This window comes from Acipenser ruthenus, chromosome 12, assembly GCF_902713425.1.
Source record: "Acipenser ruthenus chromosome 12, fAciRut3.2 maternal haplotype, whole genome shotgun sequence".
NCBI lineage: Eukaryota > Metazoa > Chordata > Actinopteri > Acipenseriformes > Acipenseridae > Acipenser > Acipenser ruthenus.
In genome coordinates, this window is record NC_081200.1 from 8,866,957 (window position 1) to 8,891,427 (window position 24,471).

The 24,471-nt window shown below is 37.5% G+C and overlaps 1 protein-coding gene across 3 annotated transcripts in view; it reads left to right on the forward strand.

The window, feature by feature from the left end:
- Positions 1-24,471, forward strand: part of LOC117416564 (A-kinase anchor protein SPHKAP-like) — a 103,675-nt gene that overhangs the window by 21,853 nt on the left and 57,351 nt on the right. For 2 of the 3 annotated variants that reach the window (XM_034027727.3, XM_034027729.3), the window contains exon 2: positions 22,091-22,170. In XM_034027727.3, coding sequence (XP_033883618.2) covers positions 22,127-22,170 — 44 coding nt within the window. In that variant the 5' untranslated portion in view covers positions 22,091-22,126. Of the gene's footprint in view, positions 1-22,090; positions 22,176-24,471 lie in introns of those variants that run through there. The other variant, XM_034027730.3, reaches the window with a different exon arrangement.

A 24,471-nucleotide genomic window follows, 5' to 3' on the forward strand; every position in this document is an offset into this window, starting at 1 on the left:
AATTAAAGAATGAGTTGAGTTTAAGAAAATAAGATGGAAGTGTTGAAGGTAAATAACGCCCCATCAGAACAAAACCAACAAAAGAAATGTTTTAGTCTGGGTTACAAAGCAGTAGAGGAACGGACCCTTGAACGTACTTAAAGTCTTATATTTCAACTTAATGTTTTCCGGAGGCAAAAGAAAAAGCTGTGCAATAATTGAATCTGACAGTGGAGAAAATCGATCTTTTCACATCGTCAAGGGCATGGCACGTTTCAACAGTTCATTGCGGATTGCTCACCATTAATGCATGAAGTTCCCAAATGACGGGGGTTTGTCCATGAATTATGTCCATTAACAGTACAGCATTTCCTGTTGTGGCTACTTCCTTTTTAATACAACCTCAATTTATTGTGAAGCGACAATTGTATAAAAACTTTTTTTTTTATTTAGCTAGGTTTTATAACACCATCAGTTTCAAAGAAATGAAGAATAATGACGTAATTGAAAAGCACTTTCAATTTCCTCTTGCTTTCAGTCACTGCAAACACTGTGCTTTTTATTTTTTTAAACTCTAACCTCATACGTTATTTTCCCAGTGACACATGCATGACTGGTTTAAAGATTTATGCTTTTAGGTAGAGGCGCAACCCTTGTGTTTGAAGGAAAACAAGAAGAGAAAGTACGGGTATGCTTTATCACCTGTGAAAGATGTTGGATTGATTTGCCTGGCTTCCCATTTCCTGCAGTCTTTTTTTTTTTTTTTTTCTCATATCAGAGTGATTCATAAGGAAAATGCAGAAACATTTATTCTTTTTTGGATCTTCAAGAAGAGTTGTGGTGGACGGGAACACATAGGGCTATATTCTCAAAGCTATTTATTCCATATAGTGTGTTTTTATAAATGACTGTAACTGCTTTATTGCCTGTAGCTTGTTTGAGCAAATTCATATTACTTACCATAAACACATGTACACAAGCAGAGGCCCACCTTTATACTGCATAAAATATAATTACAATTGTGGTAAAAAAAAAAATGTCCAGTGGCTTTTTTTAACTGCCAGTCTTACCATTGTTATATAAAATGACAGAACAGTTTTTATATTATAAAAGAGAGTATTATAAAAACAAAAATATCGCCCTTATAGAAAAGTTACACCATTGATACACTTTTATAATATAATTGTTTTGCCCTGAGGTACCCTTAGCAGAACCTTAATAGTCAGTCCACAGCATTGACAACATATTGGATTTGGAACAATGTAGTAGTTCTGTAATTTTATAGTATCAGGGGTCAACAAGATGCTCGGATATATTGTGAAAAGTGTTGAATTTAAATCAAGGGAAGTAATGTTAAAACTTTACAATGCATTAGTAAGACCTCATCTAGAATATTGTGTTCAGTTCTGGTCACCTCATTACAAAAAGGATATTGCTGCTCTAGAAAGAGTGCAAAGAAGAGCGACCAGAATTATTTTAAAAGGCATGTCGTATGCAGACAGGCTAAAATAATTGAATCAATTCAGTCTTGAACAAAGAAAACTACGCGGTGATCTGATTCAAGCATTCAAAATTCCCAGAGGGCTTTTTTGACCTGAAAAAAGAAACAAGGACCAGGGGTTACAAATGGAGATTAGATAAAGAGGCATTCAGAACAGAAAATAGGAGGCACTTTTTTACACAGAGAATTGTGAGGGTCTGGAACCAACTCCCCAGTAATGTTGTTGAAGCTGGCACCCTGAGATCCTTCAAGAAGCTGCTTGATGAGATTGTGGGATCAATAAGCTACTAACAACCAAATGAGCAAGATGGGCCGAATGGCCTCCTATTGTATGTAAACTTTCTTATGTTCTTATGTTATGTTCAATGAATTGCTAGACTTGTGTTAGTTTATTCCTTTTTGATACCACTGGTGATACCCAAAAATGTCTCTTAACGTTGTAGCTGCGCTTTTTTGTACTGAACTGTTGAGTTTTCATTGCATTGCCACAGCTTTGCCATTGAAGGTCATTTGGAAAGGACGTGGATTTTACAGTAGTGCTTCCTGTTGTAATAATATATGTCTACTGAAGCATACAAAAACAATAAAAACAGAGCTGAAAGCACAACTACGTGCAGTGTTAAAAAGTAAACTACAGTTGAAACATTGCAAGTCGCAACATTCCCTTTGTGCTCCATTTTCACTTCAAAAAAAGGAAAAAGTGGTAAACAACCTTATTAAAGAGACAACTGGATGAACTGGTGTATAGATGACAGACAATTTAATCCTCTTTTAGTTGGTTATTGCCTTGATCCCCTAGAGGAAGGTTCCCTCCTTTTCTTTATGAAACCAGAAAGCATTGGACCTCATAATCAGCGAGTGACACTCTCAAGTCAGTTTTGATCTGTTATTGTCACAGCTTCTCACTGCATCTTGATTCTATAGAATGCTGGCAAGCAATGCAGAGGTCTGGAAGTGAGTCATCACGAATGAGTCATAAATATTCAACGAGTTCTGTGCAATTAACTTCCCTTGATATGCTTTAAAACTGCTGCTCATGTTACACAGAGAATACAATCTTAACCATCTGCTTGCTGGTAAAAATAAATAAATAAATAAATTTTTTATGACTTCTGTGAGACCAGAAAACCAATAAATAAAGGCAGACAGAGTGTATTAAATCTTTAATGCTGCTTTAATAAAAAATAATACAAACCAGAAAAATTGAGTTCTGATGCTCTATTCCTTTAAATGAGTGGTCATTTCTTACCCATTGACACACCAAGAGATTGACAGTGTTTAGATATTGTTAAGAAAATAGAGTGTAAGCAGAGTTCACGAAGTTCAGTTTCACACACACGCAGTTAGACAAGATATATAAGATATATAAGTGAGAACACTTACCTGAGAATCCTCTCTTGAGGACAGACCATCTCAGTACCCGACCGCTTCTCCTAGAACATTAGGTAATTGATCACTATCTGATTTCTGTTCATAACTAGGTGCTACATTGTTGTGTCTAATAATATGTTTAAGCTATATGTGTGTAACATTTGAATATTGGAATCAATAAATGGAAACTTACTAACATAGCAATTGGTATTGTGCATTGGTATTTTACAGACATCAAATTAGAATAAACTGATACTGAGTCTTAGATGCGCTGAGCTAACTGGGAACAAACACAATTTGAGAAAATGATAAAAGCTGCTAGGAAGAAGATTAAAGGTTCTAAGAGGAATTGTAGGTGGAGAATGTTAATCCTAACAACAAAGATACACATCCATGGTATAGATTGGGTCCATACATTTATTTTTTTATTCACTTTACAGAAATTTCAACCCTAGCAACAGCCCTTTACTTAATTTGTTAGAAATGCAATCTAGTTTTTTTTTTTTTTTCTCTCATTGGCTCAGACACTTTTGGAGAAACACATTTGGAGAAACTTCAATTTTTTCTATTTGAAAATTGCACAGGGCAGTTCAACTTTAAGTCAGTTTGACAATTTGGATGTGGGTAGGTCACTATGTGCCAGTATTCTCCACTGCCCCTCAACAATAAGATTATACAGCATTCTACAGAATAAAAGGGAGTAGTTACCACTAGTCTCTCTTTCTATGTCTGGCTGCCATCTCTGCGTAATACTTATTTAAATGCTCAGACATAAACATTTTAAAAAAAGCTATTGGTGTTGAATTGGGTCGAGTGGTTTATGTGATGTGCTTGGCACAATTAAGTGATATAAATGTAAACCAAGATTTCTGCACAACAGAGACCCTTGTGGTGCATAACAAACAATGGATCCTCTGATGTGCAGTAGGAAGAAGATAATTAGAAAACAATAAGATTTTCTTTTTTAAGGCATAGAATCACACTGTATTTCACAAATAAAGCAAAGTCATGATGCAATCAGTGCTTTTAATTTTGTCTCTGAAGGCTTTCATTTTAAAGCTTACACACTCAAGCCCTTTGCGTTTCACATCTCTTTAAAAAAAAAAAGCATTTAATTATAGTACTTTATTATATTTTACTAACGTGTTGCACTATTCCACAATTAAGCCTTAATTAAGAGAAAAGAAAAGACCCTTTCAATTAACTTAAAGGTCTATTTTATGAGTGTATGCTGTGAAAGAAATGCCGCATACATGTGTTTGAGTCGCACATTAATTACAGATTTGATATGTAGACTCGGCTCAATATTATTTTTAAGATTAGCCATGGATATGTTTTCAATGTTGATATTTTTTCATAGTAGATGTACAAGAGTTCCCCACTTAGATAAAGTAGAGTATCTGCTGCAATGTATAAATTAATCTGAACAAAAATTGCTTTCAGACAGTTATTAGTAAAGAAACAACTAATAATGTGTGCAGATATGACAATGGTGTGAAGTGGTGCCAATTGAGAGAAAAACACACTGAATTCTTCACAGTCTAACAGAGAAAGTGAACCAAAGGTATTCCTACCTCTCACATCTCAGTCACCATCTGGAAGGGATTTAGCACCAGGCAATGCTTTTATTTCTTGTGAACAGAGCCCCTGAAATCTTGATTTCAAACTCCCCATTTGACCTTGATTAGCTGACAGTAGTACAAAAAGATAAGATGAGGGCATAGGATTACATAAGATAATAGACTCGACCAAAAAGGGAAAATTTAAAGTTTCAGACTACCTGCAAGATTATAAGATTTATAAACCAAGAAATCCATACTGGGCATACAGGAAAGTGGATACGCATGTTTTCTATTAGCAAATGGACAATGCAGTATAACATCAACTATAACTTCTGATTTTAATAATATAATAAAGAACTCATCAATAAGTATCAATAATTACCTTTTAAAAAACTGGTTTTAGATGACTATAGTTTTGCGGAATAGTGTCACATAACCCATTTTAATTTGTATTACTATATTATTATGGACACTAAACCATATTTTATCTTTAGTTATATGAATTATTTCTTATGTAATTACTGTGTAATTATAGTGTAATTACAATATAGTTGTTGGTGCTTCATGTAAAATGTTACCTTATTATCAGGGTTTAATTTGTGTCAGATCACACCAGATGTCAGATCCGGTACCTTTGACAGCCTGACAAGTAAGATTTATGTAGTTTCATGAAATGAATGACAAAAGTGTACCGTAATGATATATTTAAGAATGCAACATCTGTGAGCAAGAAAATTTAATTTTTTACTACTACCACCAAAAAAACTGCACAAAAATAGCACTCATCACAACAGTGTCGCTGATCCTGTTCATCAGAGTAGTCAGCCCGCCACTGGTATTGTTCAGACCTGAAGATTATGTTAAAGCATAGCTAGGCAAAAGTCGGCATGCAGCTACCGACATTAACAATAAGGTACACAATCCGCAAACGGATGAGAACATGAAGCATATATGCAAGCTTAGTCAAGGTCTATAAACACAAATGCTATCCCTCTTCCCTAATGATAAATCCGATACCTTTTTGTTTACAGATTAGCCCCTGCCTATTATACAATGCATCCTAGGATTACTCTTTGTATTGGCAGCACAGATAGTGAAGTTGTACAATACAGCCAGGCTCTCCTATAGTTAAAGTGCTTCTTATTCCAAAGCAGTCTTACTTTGAGAGAGAAATTTCACCCTAGATTGAATTCCGCCACTTGGGTATAGTATAAATAGCACCGGTATCAGTATAAGAGGCTTTCAGTTTTTTTTTCTTCTATTCCTTTGGGGATAGATGACTGAAGGTCACTTTGTAGAGAATATAAATTGCTACCTAATTCACTTTCATTGCAATTGATTGAAATAACCTCCTTAAAAAGCTTGGTTGACTGACACCCTTATTGGTGCTTTAAATTGTGCTCTCCGGTTGTGTACAAACAGCAAGGAATTATTTACGGAAATTACACTTCAGTCACTGACCTTTAAAACATGACAGCAGTGCATTGCCATGCTCAATGATCATCACGGCAAAGATGGATTGATCAGCAAACATATTTAAAAAAATAAATCAATTCTTAAAATTTATCAATATGTCGATCGCTTAAAGTCAATACAAGCTAGTGTTTGTAATGCTTAATTTACAGCAGCTCTGCAATGACTGAAACTCATTTAGTGTGTTGTTACGAGTCAATAAGCAGTAAGTAACAACATTACTGTCCCTTTTTGTAGTCTTTATGTTTGGCCACACAATTTTGTGACGCAAATACAATATAATGTGGTTTCGTTGCTGTTATCCATAAAACAGTTTTAAATATTCCAGACAATCTCACAATTGGATGTAGCTTGGTACACTCTGCTGGGTGTTTTTACTCTTATCCTAGTTACTAGTATTCTTTTGATCAAAAACTAGAAAGTGTGGACTCAAAATGATATAAGCAGCACTTAGCTAATCTAAAAAAGAATCTATAATGGAATGTGAAATAAACCTCATGGGTGCATGAATTAGAAGCCTGAACATGAATCATAATCAATGCATTAAACACAATGGTAAACAAAAATAAATAATCAAACTAAAATAATTTCACTGGGCTTTTAAATAATATGTTATATAAATCTAGAAATACATTATACACCTAGGTCCTGACAACATTTCAAAATGTCAAGTTCACACACATACTGTACCATACCCCTTGAGATGTGCTCGAAGTGAAAAGTCATTTGAACCACTGTGACAGTAGAATTCCAGCAAGTAAATATAAGAAAAAAATATGTTACGGACTAGAAAATAGCATTATAAATAATATTAGACAGGGGATATCTCTGGACAGGCAAATCCCTTGAGAAAGATACAGTTCCAACCAGTGAGAGGCATATGCACACTATGGTTTGTATTACTCACAATATTGAAGCAAAAAGCAGCAAATCGCTACATTTGATTAAAGAAATTACCCTTTACTGAAACACTGTATAATGCTGAAGGCATGTCATTTACCAGCCACTCATTACAGCTCCGGATACGTTTCTCAAATATGAAAACTTGGTTCCTCCATCCTGAAGCTCACTGTATCAGCAGGGAGCTTTATGTAAAGTATTTTTACTATGATTAGTAAGGTGAACTGAGGTGAGCAGGCACTCAGGCAAGAGAGCTCAGTGAGCAAGAACAAATGTTCACCTATATGTTTGGAATCCATGTGACTGGATTTTTTAATTTACCTCCTCCTCCCCAGCATCCTCCTCATTTTCTGCTTCAGGGTTGGCAGTTGAACTGGCTCTCTGCCTAGCTGTCAGTGCCATCAAAATTTCAAAACAGCACCAACTCGGGTGATCCCAGGACTTCATGACAGGAGCGATGATTACAGTTTAAAATAATTAAACCTCTTCAGCCTAGAAAAAAAGAAAGGAAAGAGGGGACTTGATTGAAGTCTTTAAAATCGTAAATGGTATTGATAAAGTCAACCCAAGACACTAATTCAAATTTAGCACAGAGAGAAGAACAAAAGAGCATAAGTGGAAGCTGAGTAAAAGTAAGTTTAGAACTTAGTTTAGAGATTATGTACTTTTAAATTATTTCCTCCTTAGTAGGGGAAAATGGTCTGCTGATAAGGGGCTTGATGGGTGGAATGGTGCAAGCAAGTCAGTGCTTATTAACTCTTAAGGTAGGGATAAGGAAAGGTCACGTGTGTGTGACGAATCATTACAATTTTGCTAATTTGCATACGTTTTACGTCGTGTTTTGCGTCATTTACAGCAGTTCTGACAGCGTGCCTGAAGAAGATGTCAGTGCCCAGAGTAAAAGGAAAGTTTGCTTCCAAATGTTTTTTAAGCCTCATTCCGTTTAGAAAAAACTTCCTCGATCACACATGTGCCAGCAGAGCAAGTTGAAGTGATCACAACGAGCGACCATATCCTGTATATGCAAAAAAAGACACAATGAAAAAAAACAGCACCCTACAGCAAGCAGTTCTCGGAAATCCTGCTACAAAGTCACCACGAAATGTGCTGCATGTAAAAATTGGTCAAAAATGATGGACTGAATGGGCTAACACTGCTTAAAACACAGAGTAACTATGAAGGTACACGGACATAAAGAACATTTTTGAATTTCTAAAACATTTCTTGTAGGAAATCAGTGTGCTGACTGACCCTTCCTCATGAGTGCTTTTTCCTCTATGTAATTTGTTACATCTTCATATTTTTCCAGAAAACATGGCATTTTCTTGTTTTGTTTCAAAGAACAAATGTTTAGAAATGTTTAAAAGCTAGCAAATTGAAAGGTCTCTATATTTGTTTTTTGTCTGTATTATTATTATTATTATTATTATTTATTTATTAACAGACTCCCTTATCCAGGGCGACTTACAGTCGTAAACAAATACATTTCAAGAATCACAGTGCAAGTAATAATACAAATAAGAGCAAGATAAATACAATGATGAATACAATGACTTTGGTTCAAGCAAGTACAAGTGTGACAAAATACAATTCAATAATACAGCATGTATGCCATGAAGACAAAAAAAAGCTGACGTGTTTATTATTTTTTGACAATTATTTGTGTTTTTCTTGGATGTGTATGCAAAAACAAATGCCCAAAAGTGCACAAAACTAAATTCAATGTAAAGTTATATTTTTCAGGTCACCTATACTGGTTAAGAACATGTATTGTAATATGTATTGGTCTTCTTAAAATGCATTGTCCTGAATTTAAGACCTTTGACCTTTTTTGGTTCCAGAATTCATATCAAATGATCCAATCTTTGGTAATTTACTTTAGACATTTTAAATGATGATTGGTGAGAAAATGGAAAAAAATCTATCTGTTAATTATTTTTAAAGGCTTGCATAAAGGTTCATACTTCAATTATTGCTGGACTGGTTTTTTGTGCCGCTCAGCCATTTTTTCTTTGTTATTTCTGGTTCCATTTTTATACAAGAAACATGTTTTACAAATTAAATATTACCAATACATTCCTGTCACTTCAAGCGTGCTTGCATTTTTCAGACATAAGCTCGACTATGTTCTGGTTTCTTAAAATAGAAAATAGAAGTTAATTCTCTTGGCTAAAAGTACAAATGTATCAATACTATTGTTTTCCTTGAATCTCCAATACTCAATTTCTATTAACAGTTTAATAATACCACTGTTTAGGTCAATAGGTCATTTAAGAAAAGTTATCCGAATTGATTTTTAACAGCTGAGTTTGCTTTTCACTGAATTGTAATTATTATTTTTTTTTTTTACATGTTTGGGTATTATAGTGTACTACAGTAAAGTAAATCAGTTGACATTAGCTATAACAAATAACAACTTGGTTATGCTTTTGAATGTGTTTCTTTTGGCAGAAGCATGGGGTTGTATTTGTGCAATATTAAATACACTCATTTGTTCCCTTACAACTGGTCTTAAACTAAACAGTCCTTAACAAAACATTGAAGGCATTTTTGTTTGTCTGTATACTGTAGTCCTTTGAAGATTGAACATAATCCATTATACATTTACAAAACAACAATACCCCAAGACAAAAAGAAGAGTGATTGATTGAACTACAGTGTCAAAAAGCTCATGTCTTGAGGACAAATGAACACAACAAAACACCATGTCTTGAGGACAAATGAACACAACAAAACAAATATAATTAATAAAACTGACAGCAAAACTGATATGATTAAATCCCATGTCAAGATGAAACCTTCCTGCTTGGAATTAAATAATTAAAATAGCAGAATTTTCAAGAAGTCACTGTGCTTGACTGGGTGATGTTCATTATAACAACGCTGTATATTAAATGAAACAGAACAACTAGGGATTTCGGTTCACATTCTCTTTGCTATTATCTTCTGTCTGGTGAAAATAATCTGAGCTAAAAGCATGCTTAAAACATCTCACCAGTATTTTAACATCAATCCCTGTTCTCCCAAAGGAACATACTTTTAATTAGAAAAACAGAGATGATAAGTTTCTTTACAAGTCCTGTCCCATATGTCAGGGGACTTTAGAAACCACGTATTTTCTTACTGCAGCATGGTAGACTGTACCATACCTGCCAAGTCTCCCAATTTTAGATTGCCAATTATAATGCATTTTTACCTTAAGTAAATGTTTTCTAACCAGTGCCCCGCTACAATACAGTTCTCAAATCTATTACTGGTTCTGAACTTGCTAAGTCAAAACACTTTGATTCATTTAGACACCTGTAATAAAAACCAGTAAAATGTGTAACCATTTGATGAATATAATCAGTTGGATAATCTTCATAAAAATATGTTGCAAGGGCTTACATTCAGCTCTAGATACTGTACCAGGAATTCAGGAGGTTGAAGCCATATGCTTTTCAAATTTTCCTGACATTAATGTGCTGGTACAGAACTTTGAAATATTTTGGATATTTTAAACCTGCTGCGAACATCCACCTCCCAGATTACCCTATAGCAGTGGTTCTCAAACCGGGTCCTCTGGACCTCATGTGTCTTCTGGTTTTCATTCATCAGACTTTCAGTGTGAGAGCTGTAAGGGGAAGCTATCATGGCGTCTGCCAGCACTGTAACTGTAGCCAGTCCCATTGTCCCTCACTTTTTATTATAACTGCAAGGGACCTCTTCACATGAATAACTAGGTACGACTATGTACAACAAATATGTCATAAAACAGGCTTGGTTAACTCCTGTGCCCAGGCAAATGGAATCAAACATTGTAAATGGGGACAGTTTGTTTACTAAACATGCTTAAAAATGTCAGGCTTGGTTTTTCAGCATTTTGTTAACACTGCATGTGCAACAGCACGGAAGCTTGATGCGAGCCAGGAACTCCGTGCACCGCAAGCCAGCTTCTTAACCACAATGCAAAAGAACCAGGCTCATCTGCATTTGTGGTTTCAGAGCTTTTAATCTCATCTCATCTCACCGACGGGACAGGACAGAATCCGTAACGACAGTGTATCACACAACGCTGCCCCCTATGCTTCGTGTGCTAATCTATTCCTTGATTTTATGAGGACAGTGAGCGATTTGACACCATTGGCTCCCTCTTGCTCTGCCCACACCTATTAGGGAAAATGCCCTCTTTGTGCCTCACATTTCAAAGTCCGATTGTGAAGTAATTGCCATTCTGACAAGGAAATCCACAAAGGATTACAATCGGATATGTCTGGACTTGCCTCGTGTGCAATTATGAAACCTTTTCAAGTTCAAGCAGGTTTGAAATACTGTAGTAGATAAACAAACAGAGGTTGGTTAAATAGGTGATGTGTGTAATGTACTAGCCATTGATATAAAAGATAAGATAGGACATGACATCATTTTGATACGAGTTTAAAGACACCATCTTATTTAGGTATCAGTACTGTGGTTCAAGGCCACGTCACAGTTACAGGTATGTATCGTTTTTCTCTTTATTTTTTGCATATTATGTGTCTTCTATTGGTTAGCAGTGTGTTATGCTTCATAAAATACAAATCATATTTAAGTTGTTTTATTATGTATAAAGTAGGAAATAATGCCTTTTGAGGTGACAATTAATTTTACATGAAAAGTCTAAGTAGACTAATTTCTTTGTGGGTTTTTCTAAGAAATCAATCTGTTATACTAATTATACATGTCTGGTCTCTTTCCACTTTATAGCCTTTATAATATGCAACATGCCTGTCTATTGTGCTGCTATAAATTGTTCAGAACTCCACAATGAAGACACATTGAAGAGGGGGATCACCTTACACCGATAACAAAGAAATAGATGTATTTACTTTATTGAGTTATTTATAAATAATAGTGCTTGCTTACTGGTATTTGTATAAATGTTTTAGGGAATGGAGATCGGTTGAAGCAGTAATTCAGTATGTACAGTACAAACGTTTTTTTTGTTTGTTTGCTTACAATATATATATATATATATATATATATATATATATATATATATATATATATATATATATATATATCATCTCCAATATAAAGTTACATAACTGTTTAGGCTGTTATATCCCACGTGGGACAGTGCTGCTGTACCCTTGAGCAAGGTAATTTACCCAGATCACTGTAAAAACCCAACTGCAGGGCATGAAGTTAAGGTCATGAAGGGCAAGGCAATGCTGCCTTCATTGGGCATGAAAGTTTAGGGGCACCAAGGCAGTTTTAGGGGGGAAAAAGGCAAAACTTATTATTTTGATTAAATTAATTCAAACATACACAAATCAATGTTTTCTGAGTGATTCACACACTCCATTGCATTTTAAGTATTGCAATTTTAAGCCTGTTCTCTCACAATTCAATTGAACTCTAATCTCATCCTTTCTGCAGTACTTGACAACTGTAAGTTCACATTAATATTATTATTATTATTAATGTCGGGGATGAATTGTTGTGCACCCATTGCTTATCTGAACATTAGGTAAATCCAAACACTACACTGTCAATTTACAGATCTTCATCCTTCTTTCTTTTCAAACATTTTTGAGTTAACGTGGTGCTCACAGATGGAAAAATCTCAGTCTAAAAGCTCAATCTAACAGCGTCCCTCCCTCTGTTTGCCCTTCATTAACCAAAGATACAGTACGACTTTCTCGTGGCTTAGTGCTAGGAGGGGCACAGTAAAAAGAATGGCAACAATAATACATTATGATAATGAGTCATTTTTTCGCAGGACGAGAGACAGAGAACGTTAGGTTACTTACCGTAACCCTGGTTCCCTGAAAGAGAAGACAACCACTTAGTCATCTGAGCCACGCCGGTCCATGTTCCGGACACAGGCCATAGCTCCCCACCTGCAGCCTTTCCTGGACTTTATGGAGGAGGTGCGCTCCTCTTGGGATCGTCTGGCCTCGGATTCTACCATTGCAGCCTCCGCCGGTGGGTGTGTGCCCGAACCCGCAGTGCACGGTTACGGAAACACACTTTCAAACGGGCATATGCAGTGGAGGTGCAGGTGACCCGCCTTGCAAACACGGCGTGTATACTGACCACCTATATGGACGGCATACTGAGGGAAACCCCGCTCCCAGAGCCGGTGGCTACTGAGTTGCGCCTAGGCCGGAGTGAAGGCTACATGCCACAGTGGCAGCGGGCAACTGGGCTCTCCCGCAAGGTAAATGGAACGTAGGGCATGGTGCATCCACGCAGAAGCGTTCTAGGAGGCAGTTCCAGGGCTGTCGCCCTAGGCAGCCACCTCAGAGTGCTCCGCCCCAACCTCAGCAGCCCCAGCAGGGGCCCTGAAGGCTTGAGGCCTCAGACCCATCCATTTTCCACACAACAGCTGCAATACTGGCGAACTTGTACCTCGGACACCTGGGTGCTCGCAACCGTGCACAATGGTTACGTGCTACAGTTCCCTTTCGAGGGGTCACAGATACAGCTGTGACAGACAGAACCTCTTCAGGTCACAGTACTCCAGAAGGAAGTGGCTGCCTTGCTGTGCAAGTGAGCCATTCGTCTTGTAGACCCCACCTCCTACAGAGAGGGGTTCTACTCTTGGGTACTTTCTGATACCCAAGAAGGATGGCGGCTTTCGTCCTATCCTAGACCTGAGACTCCTCAACGAGTTTTTGAAGGAGAGGAGGATCCAAATGCTGACTCACTGTCACATTCTCCAGTCCGTCCAGCCGGACAACTGATTTACCACCATGGACTTACGGGACGCGTACTTCCACGTTCCTATTCGTCCCGAGCACAGAAAATACCTCCGCTTCGCCTTTCAGGGAAGCGTTTATGAGTTTTCCGTTCAGCCTCTCATTAGCTCCTCATACGTTTTCCAAGTGTGTGGACGCTATCCTGGCCCCCTTGCGGTTGCAGGGGATCAGAGTATTGATCTACCTCGACGACGGGTTAATTTGTTCCCAGTTGCGAGAGGGAGCAGTGGCCCACACGGCGATTGTGACAGAGCATCTAGCGAGGCTGGGCCTCACCATCAACGATGCAAAGAGTCAGCTTACACCAGTGCAGTGCACCTGGTCGGGCCGTTGGACATCCCTGCACATAAACATGCCAGAGTTGCAGGCTGTTTTACTTGCCCTCCAGCACTTTCTCCTGATGCTGCAAGGAACACATGTGTTGGTCCGGACGAACAACACAGCAGTGGTGGCATATGTCAACCATCAGGATGGCCTCCGGTCCCCGGGGCTGTATCGCATTGCCTTCCAGCTTTTGATGTGGGTTCAAAGGAACCTGCTGTCCCTACGGGTGGTGCATCTTCCTGGAGTGGTGAACTGGGCAGTGGACCTCCTTTCGAGGGAGGGTGCACATACGTCAGAGTGGCAGCTCCACCCTCAGGTGGTGGAGCACATTTGGGAACGATTCGGGAAGGCGCAGGTCGATCTCTGTCACAATGACAAAATCAAAATTCCTACAGGAAAAAAATTCTGTCTCCTAAGCTGTTAAATTTACCGCGATTTAAGTAGACCCCTACTATAGAGAATGAGGTTCCTTACCTAGGCAATATGGCCACCCGGTTTGCATACTGCTGCTAGGATAGTTTCATTGGCCGTGTCCGAACTAATCCTATAGCTATGGTACTAGCCCTATTGGGTTAAGGTACCAGTACTTTTGTTGGTTTAATTCTTATTTAATATCCACAAAGGACCTGTCAGTTCCTTGTCAAATGTCCACAAAGCACTCATAAGCACCAGTAAGTTCATCACAGCCAATAAACAGTTGCTGGTACTGTCTGACTGATAGTTGTTTTGCAGGACTGGGTCTGGCGACAGGTGTTTTAATGTCACATGGTGGAGTCCAAAGATCCGGCAGTACATTTTTGAATCCCATAGTAATTTTGGTCAAAAGTGTACCTACAATAATTTTGCATTTGTTGTATTATTAAGCTTTTGCGAATGTTACCCACCACTAAAGTGCCACTCTGGTACTAGCTATACCTTAAATGTTCATTCCTAAAAACATTCCTGTGTGGAATTCTAAAGCAACCCAGACAATATGCTGCTGAAATGTCATTGTCAGGAAAGGTTACCTGGATGCACAGAATGCCACGTCTATTCACTGAGCTGCCCCACACTATCACACTCACCTCCCCACTGATTGGAGTACAGAACCCAGGGACAAGCAGTCACCCTTAATCTGCTGTCTGCATGCCACTAGTGGGCCTGCCAATAATCTGAATACAATACAGATCACCTCTGAGCGCTGATAAAACCAAACAAGTGTAGCCTTCTCTAAAAATATCTTTGGGGAAGGCTGGCTCTAACATGGGTAACATTCAGAAAGCAGTGGGCTGTGTGTGTTCATGTAATTCACTAGTTATTCTTGCAGCTGGGAGAAAGCCATGTTGTGCGGCCATTTTTGTCAATCTGGAGCATGGTCCTTTACTGTGCCTGCACCTCAAATTGTTGGTTCAGCTAAGCAATTGCCAAAAAAAGATTTTTATCTGCCACCTGGTGGCTGGGTCATTGGGTCTGTTAGGTTTTGGTCACTTTATTCTCCTTCTGTAACTTCAATCCTGTCAGTTTGAACCCCTAGTCATTTAGCTGAAGGGAAAACCATGGTTGGTGACCATGCATACAAAGCATACAAATGTAAGTAACAGCTCTATAATCTATTCAATATTTATGATACAAATAGTAAAAGTGAGAGTCAAAATTAGATAACATTTATAAGTCAAGTAGACAGATTATTGTGGTCACAGTAATAAAAAACAGAGATATTGTTTGTAAGACAGTTCATCTATTATCCAAAAAAAACATTACCATAATATAAACTGTAATTTTGGATGATCATTTTTTTCTGACAGGGTCTGTATTAAATCCTTAAATATTAAACTTACAATCTGCATTTTTAAACCGTTGCATGATTTAATTTTTAATAGGTTATATAACCAGAGAACAGATGTCATTTGACAAACCAGAATGAAAGAAATAGCATTTGACAACCTTTATTTAAAAACAGACTCAGTGATCATCAGCCATTCATTCACACAGATAGCTGACTCACACAAGCTGTAACTTCTCTTCTTCAGAGCACCCTTTAAATACAATTATCCCCCTTCTCCACTGGCACATCCGACTGTGAGGGCTCAGTACAGTACGAGTGCGGGTGGTTCTCCACTGGCTATTTGTCGAGCCGAGCGAGAACCAAACCGTGAAACTCTGGCCTCACAAGACATCTGAATCTGGCTTACTTTAATCAGCAAGTCCTTTTCTTTAGCACACATCCCAAACCCCATACATATTCCCAACACATTCCTCAACATTACATTCACCTGTATAGTGCCTAAATCTTTACCTCAACCATATCACACGTTTATTCCTTGTGGTTGACAAAAATATTTAGTGTACAGTAATCTTTAAACAATGTGGTCACAGTACGGATAAAGAAGGTAAAAAAAAGACATGTGGCTTAATAAAAAAAAAGCTGGCTTCTAAAAACTCTGCTTCAGTATTTGATACTTTTTATATAGTTTCACATGACCTTTTCTTCAAAGAAGAGGAATTCACATAAAACTATATTGTAACATAAATAACTCCAGTTTTCTCATAAATGCTAGTCTCCAGAAGGTCAAAGAAAGTTAGGGAATCGTGTTTGTTATTTTTGTGTGTGAGTTCGTTGGGTTTTTATTTTATTTTATTGTATGCCATTTATAAATGTCTCTCATTAGCATCATAATACTTTATTACTCAGCTGTGGTATTCGGTAATCCTGCATCATTCTTTTCATTGTGAATGTTATGGTCTCCTAGGTTAACAATGTAATGTTAGAACTGCAGAGGTGAAAATCACTGACGCATTCCTTCTTTTGAATACAGATGTTTGAAGAGCTAGTTACACTGAAAGAAAAAAGATATCATATAGTGCGACTGTATGGATTGCATTTTCATTTGCTGACTTTCTTGATGCCTTTATTAGGCTTCCAAGCCAAAGGCTGGAAAGCCTATTGTTATTGTTATGTTTATTATTATTATTATTATTATTATTATTATTATTATTATTATTATTATTATTATTATTATTATTATTATTATTATTATTATTTTTCCGCACAAACAACATCGCAGAGTTATGAAAACGCATACGTAAGTAGATGCCTATGGCTGGACAACCAGACTGGCGTCCCCAAATGAAAAAGTCACATGGTTCGACCTCCATCTTGGATCTCGTGGAAATTTGGGGAATTTTTCAAAACTCTTGCCGTTAAAAACAACTTAAGGTGGAACTATGACAATGGCAGCAGATAGTGCAGCAATGGCCTATAAAAACCATATGTTCAATCGAGGTCGATTGAACAATTACTTTGCCCGCTACGCTGGATTGGCGCCAAATATTCAACAATCTTCTTGTCTTAAACCGCAACGTCAATCAACACCTAAATTGGCACGCATGTTCATGACCAGGTCCTTTCTACCGTTTGTAAAATCCACGCTTTTTCGTTAACAAACATGGCCGCGGCACGCAAAAAACCGTTTCACGACGGCTCTATTTTCATACATTCGTGCATAAATCCAAGGTGCAATACACTACAGTCATGAAACTTTATATGACCATAGAGACTCACGTGAAGTACTGGTGATATGAAAATGCCACATTTTGGTCACATGGTTTGGCGGCCATATTGATAATTGTAAAAAAACTTTTGCAACCCATAACAAGAACACCATTGCACTTATGCTCTTCATTGTCAACACAATTGCACAGACCATTGGAAAGTAATAACTGCTGAAGTTTGAAACAGATTGCTCACACAGCGCAGCAGCCATATTGGAATTTGCATTGAAATTTTAACTCCTAGGGCATGCCGACAGGGTCATAATTATAATGGAACACGTATAGGAAGTCATATGTGCTCTATGAAAAAATGTCATCGCCAGTGACCTCTGACCTCTCCTAAAGGTCAAACGTGATGCATGACATCATCAATATACGCAACTGGCTATAAAACTGCCTATAACTTCTTATCGGCTGGTGTGGCAGCCATCATTAATTATTACATTTAATGAAAATTTCGGGCAATTTTCAAAAGTCTTCTCATATTTGTGCCAAAATTGACACAGTTAGCAGAGTTAAGGACATAAGAACATAATGTTCTGATGATAACGATTCATCTAGAATAACCAATGCGCTTAAATTTCACGATAACTGCTTGGATGCCTTCATAGTTGCTAGCAACTCTAATTATATATGTTGTGCAAAAGAAACAACCTCACAGCTCCAACCAGCTTTGCATATAAAAATGCAGTGTATTTATGTTGTGTGAAACTAAGTAAATCCAAACCTTGTTTGATTGATAGTATAAAAGGAGTTGAATCTACAGGTCTGCAGCGGGTACATGCTTTTTGCCTTTCCTGCTGGCAGATTAAACAAGGGGATTGTCTGTTGTCTGTTTCAATTGGCTTGGCAAAGGCAGACAAGGCGATTTCTTTCACAATAAAGTCTAAGATATACAGTATTTCATCCACAGGCAGGTGAATAGATTAATAGAGGAAATTAGGTTTTACTTGGTATATCATTTGTATGTAGTGGGTTGTATGTCTGTGTATAAATACTATTAAATATAAAATGCATCGTATATTGACTGGAATACTCCAGAGACCATCTGAAGAGATTGATTGCTCCAGATATTGAATTAACTGTCCAGATTTGAGGTGTGAGACTGTGAAATCCTTGTTTCCATCATGCCAGATTCTTGAATGGATGTTGAAAAGATAGTACAGTTATTGAAGTGCCCTTCACACAATAAGGGGGCTATTTGCAAAGGTTTTTTTTACTCCAAAATATATATTTTCCCTGAAGAGAAGAAACTCATCTTAAATTATGATGTTAAATTTACAAAACTAAAAAGTGTGTCTCCCATAATACAATTACTGCCAACTTAACTGTGTCAAAGTAACGTGTCAGGAAGTAAGTCTAAGATGGTTATACAATATGAAAAAATAAATTAATTAATTGGGGGTTTGAAAACTCTAAGCTTATATTGAATGTTTTGTAGATATGGTCCCTTAATTTAAAAAAAATGAGACTGTTATGTAAAATATTCTTTGTTTACTTTTTTCAAGTAGTCTTCACTGGGCCTTTTAATAATATGTCATTATGGTGCCAGTTAAACTTGGCACAGGCCCCCTTGAATTTCTAATGAATTTCTATCATGTAACAGCATGGAGTTGTATTTACTGAATATGATACTCATTATAAATAAGTCTCCTAACAATTTTGAAATTTCATGAGCATGCCGAACAATGGTTATTCAAATGGCTACCATGGGGAACTTTAGATCTGGAAGTTGTGAGCTTGATTCCTGTGTACAAAATGCAATGAAAAATAAATATTCCGAAGAAGACTGTTTGACTGATCAGAGGAGTTCAGATTCCTAACTTGGTTAGAATAAACTGGGATCACAGATGCTTACTGGACAAGATACAACCACATAACACACTAGAAAGAGGCTCTGTGTGCCAGAGAGAACTAGATATCAGTTAGATACTAAAACGAAGAGAATTCTCTCCAGCCCAGTCGCTCTGAGAAAGGAAGGTTCCTAAGTAGTGTTCAATACAAAGGACGCTAAACCATTGAGGCAGACTAGAGGACTGTGAATATTTCAGAAAATATTATATTGTATCCAACATACTGTAGATGATCTTTGAACTGGGGGCAGACATGGTTTGATATTGTATCATGATTAGGCTTTATTGTACAGTATGTTCTAGTGGTGCAATTGGAAAAGGCATACAATACAGAACATGATCTAATGTAGAACAGTTTAGCAAAGTTATGTTATGAGCCACATAAGATCGGTTTTCTATTTTAGTTTTTTTTTTTTATGTAATTGAACAACATAACAACATTTAATTATGGACACTATGTGGGCAACATTTAAACATCACTAATGCATAGCTATTATGGAAATGAACCATAAATTCAATATTTTATCAGAACCATAAATACTGGTACAATATTTAAGCAGAATCACAAATGCTGGTCAACACAGAAGACCTGGAAGGGTAAGGCAAAATCCAACCAGAAAAAAAGGGAATATTTTCTCCTTGCTGTCTGTGGTGGTTTTTGTGTTAATAATTAAGGCTGGCATTTAAACAGAGACCTATCAAAGATAACATTCAGATTGATGTGAAATGTATTCAGAGGCAACTGCTTTGTCTTTCAGTTCATTAAAAAGCACATCACGCATTGCTCTTGCACACTACTAGTCATTTAATCACTTTTATAATCTTGTGCATTACATTAGACGACTTGTCTAATTCTAAATCTGGCAGAGGCCCAGATACTTAGAACCCTGCCATGAACTCTTGTTCAAAAAAAAAAAAAACGTTGCTCATTTTATTTAATATATTTTGCTAATTCATCCGTTTAAAAATTGCAGCTCTATTTTAAGAGGCAGACTCTACAGTACTTGCTATTTATTTTCTCCCAGGAAATTAGAAATAGTTTGCTTGAATTATTGTGTTAGTCATGTTATACTGGGCAGGCAAATATTAAGAGAGTGAAAAACCTTGGCAACCATAGGGAATTTGGTTCAAAGACACATTTAAGACACATGTCTTTCACAAGTAGTAAAGTTCTGATCATGTCTGATTAAGAGAGTCTGGGTTACAAGTTCCTGTCTTGCTGTTGTCAAACACTGGTGTTACAGCCCTATCCTCAGGACAATCCAGTAATGTGACAGGAACAAGTGTCATTATGCTACCAGTGTCTGTACATCTTCCCAGTTACAGTATAGAACACAATGACTTTGCAACTTTTACTAACTAAGCAGGAATACCCGGAAGAAAGATTTAAAAGAGGGTTTAAATGAAACTAAAATACTCCATAGAATAAAGACTTTACTGACATTTTAGTTTTTTTTAATCCAGCAGGAGCAGAGGCAGTATTGTCACGGTACAATCTGCGAACTCTGGATCTCACAGCATACATTAAACAAGGGAAAAACGTGTAGTTTGCACCCAGTTAGAGGGCTGAATAGAACATGGAAGGAAAACCAGAGAGGTGTATTTATAACATTTTTATGACAGTTGTTCAAATGTGAAAATATCTGAAAATAAGCTATTCTAGCTAACAAAATAATTCCATTAATCTTACCTTGTTGCAACTCCATTAGAAACATGGGTCTGAAATGTGCTTATTGTCATTTTAAGTCATGATTTCTCGTTCTAAACCAAGTAAAAGGACATTTGTACTCCCCATTGCACTTCCTATGTCATTTAAATGTAGCAGTGTCTTCTGGGTCAAAGCATGTTCTGTCTCAAAGCAAGTCAGTCAACAAAGAATGGAGCTAGTTGGTTAATGAATGGTCTGGGGACAATTTCACCCTCCAGGTGAAATGACCAAGGAAGTGAAAGCAGGGTTTGCAAACAGAAAATCTTACCAATATTCAAGGCGGTCAAGACACTTGGGTAATCCAACAGTATCTCTGAAGTTAATGACATGGCGCATCCTTCGGAGAACAGAACAGATTTCTGTAGGTAAAGAGATGAGCATTGAGACTAATAAGGGAATTGGCTTTTCCAACAAAAATGATGCAGTCCTCCAGAGAGGAGGATTGATTGAGTGCCCGTGAAGATTAAACACATTATTTTGTCAATTAACCAGCAGTCTGAAGTAAAAGGTGAAGGTCTGAAAGAGACATAGATGCCCTGACAATGGTTACCACAGGGTAGCTCCTGGGAACAAAGACATATATTCCCTCATTAGTTGGATTCAACAGAGGTACAGAGTTGACTCACACAGAGAGGTTTTCAGTAAAAAGTCAGGAGGGGGGGGGGGGGGGTTCAGTTGACTAGGCTGCAAAAGGCTGTAAAGGAGAAACTGAATGTAAAAAGCTTATGTCAAAAAATCTGAACTGAATATATGCCCCTTTTTCCCCAGCTTGTGTGTTTGGAGACAGTTTTCACTTGCTACAATGCAGTAGAGCTAGACGGTGGAAGATTTGTTGAATCTATTCATTGTCACAGCAGGTTTGTAGGTTCAAAAGAAAACAGGCCATCCTCTAACCCAGTAGTTGCTCACTTGTTTTTTTTTTTTTGTTGTGGTTCTTTTTTCTTTCTTTGTGATAAAATTGCAGATAATCAGCAGGCATCCTTATTGTGAACGACAGAAAACTGAGTAACAAGTTGGGCTATGTGTGGGTTTGTTTTGATACATTAGTCACGTTGGACAACAAAGTCGTGTAAATTCAGCAGTAAGCGTATATTCTGTTTAGCTGACTTTTTTAATGTACACAACATCTTGTTGATTTACCAAATGATACTTGTGTTTTGCAGGTAAAAGGCTATGCACTTCAAAAGGAGGGAGAAGATATGTTAAGCACTTTGATCAACATGCTGAAAAACTTAACAGAGAGGTAAGGTATGTGAAAATGTATTTCAAACAGAACCCATATCTGAATACCAGGAACTGTTCACATTTGACAGTTATGTTCAGAAAATTCTGCACTGGTAAAACCTTGACCTACTAAGACATATTCGAGTAATGTTGTGAAAAATAGCAGATTGCACTAACACCAAAGGTGATTAAACAAGTAAAAAAGAAAAAGAACTGTTCTTTTGGGAAATCACTTTTCTAAGCCTTAAATCCAAGAAATTACGTTACATTCTGCAGCAGAACGACATTCGGTCTCCAATAGTGTTATAAACATTAAATGTGATTGTTGAATTGGGGCAATGTGCCAGTTTTAGAGCTTTTAATGTTCTTGTTTTTCTCTGCATCTTTGAAGTACATCACATTCTCATTTGTTCAGAGTACAAAATACTTTTAAAGGTCATTTAAGGGTGTCGTTTTTTAAAATGTGCAATGGGATACTGTGATGCTGGAGTTGTACTGTATACAGTAGCATGAGATTTAGTTATGCAAATCCATTTCTGTTACAGTGTAATATAAATGTATATCAGAGGATAATTACATTTTTGACATACCCTTTTTAATTATAAAGTATAGGGAAGAGAGTCCTAATCTGTTTTTTTGAAACATGGATACAACAACAGCACTTTAAAATGCTTCTCATCAACATGAACAATGAACCAGCTGCAAAGTAGATGCAATACCACCCATGCTAGGCTGGAGTCATACTGCTGTTATTTTTCCAGGTGAAAGATTAAAGCAGAAAATGAATACACTGAGAACTGTAACTGTTAGAAAGCTTCAATGGAACAATTAGAATACAAGTGGTTGGTCTGTTTATGTGTCTGTGTGTGTGTTTGTCTCTGTGGTTAAAAAAAAGCTCGTCAATTCAGATGATAACACATTGGAAAAATCAATCACGAGTGACAACACAGAACGTACCTAGAGGGAATTGGGCACTGTAAGACAGCTACTAGATTGAAATGACTGAAACACATTAGTCAGCACAGCTTTGCAATTTTGGAGCAGTGATCCTTACAATGCTAGACCTACAGCTTTTGGAGATCAGTTTGAACTACTTCAAGTATGCTGGTTTATTGTTTTCAATCTGAAGAGTATTCTTTATCAGCTCAGCCAAACAAAAGGTATTTTAAACTACTTGATCCTGCGAAGTATTGTTCTTTAATAATATTGTGATAAACGTGGGGGCTGTAGTGTGTAAATGATAAGTGGTGGTGCAATGGACTCCATTAATGATAATTGTTAAGGGAGAATGCTAGTATGTGTAAGGGGCAGTGTTGTGTGATGCACTGCTGTTACTGATTATCTCCCCTGTTGATCTGATTAGGTTAAAAGCTCTACATGAAAGGAGATGAGCCTGGCTGTTTTTTCTCATTGTGGTTAAGACACTTGCTTCAGGTGTGTTGGGTTGCCAGTTCACACCCAGCATCCATCCTGTTACATATGCTAATGAGAGAGGTGGGTGGGGTACAAGGCTATCGAATCGTGTACTTGCAAGTCAAACCCTTATCTATGAATGAGCAGCATGTTGAAGATTTTTTGGTTCTGTTTTTGTTTTCATACTTTAATTTTGGAGAGTTACACCAGTGGGGAGTACAGGGCCTCCCGCTGGGGACTCTCGCCCTCCTGGGTTTAGAGGGGCTCCCACCAAGCGGTGTCTCGGTGGGAGACGAGGGCGAGGAAGTGGAGGGTGTGGAGCGTCATTGCATACAGGGTTCTCCTCGACGCAGATCGGAGGGGGGTCGAGGAGAACTGCGAGATCCTGCTCAGGTTGTTCACCGCGCCTTGGGTTCGATCAGCAGGACCAGAGAGCCGGAGGTAGGGAGGGAAATTGGGTGCAACACTGCTTTGCACTCCCGGATCGCTCGGCGGGCCGTTTTGACGGTCCCCCGAGCCGCTAGGAATATAACTAGCAAACCTCCAGCTATTAAGTGCTTCACTTGCCAGACATACTTTTATATCTTGTTTTCTGTGTACATAACTTAATAATAAATTAATAACAGTACCTGTTTATTTTGAGCGAATACAAGACGGATCAAGTAATGTGGATCCAGCACGTAGCCAAACGCAAGATGGAAGCCTTAACTGAAGGCAAATCTAGTGCTATTTGATTCACTGGCTGCTCTGAAAAAGCAAGCTAAATGTAATGTTGAATGACCATGGGAAGAGCACTTTTTTCAAATTATTATCTGTTTGAAAACAATGGAAAGACAGAGAGAAGTACAGGCTGAAAACAAACAAAAACGTTATTAACCGATAAGCAAAATCTTGAATATCGTTTTCG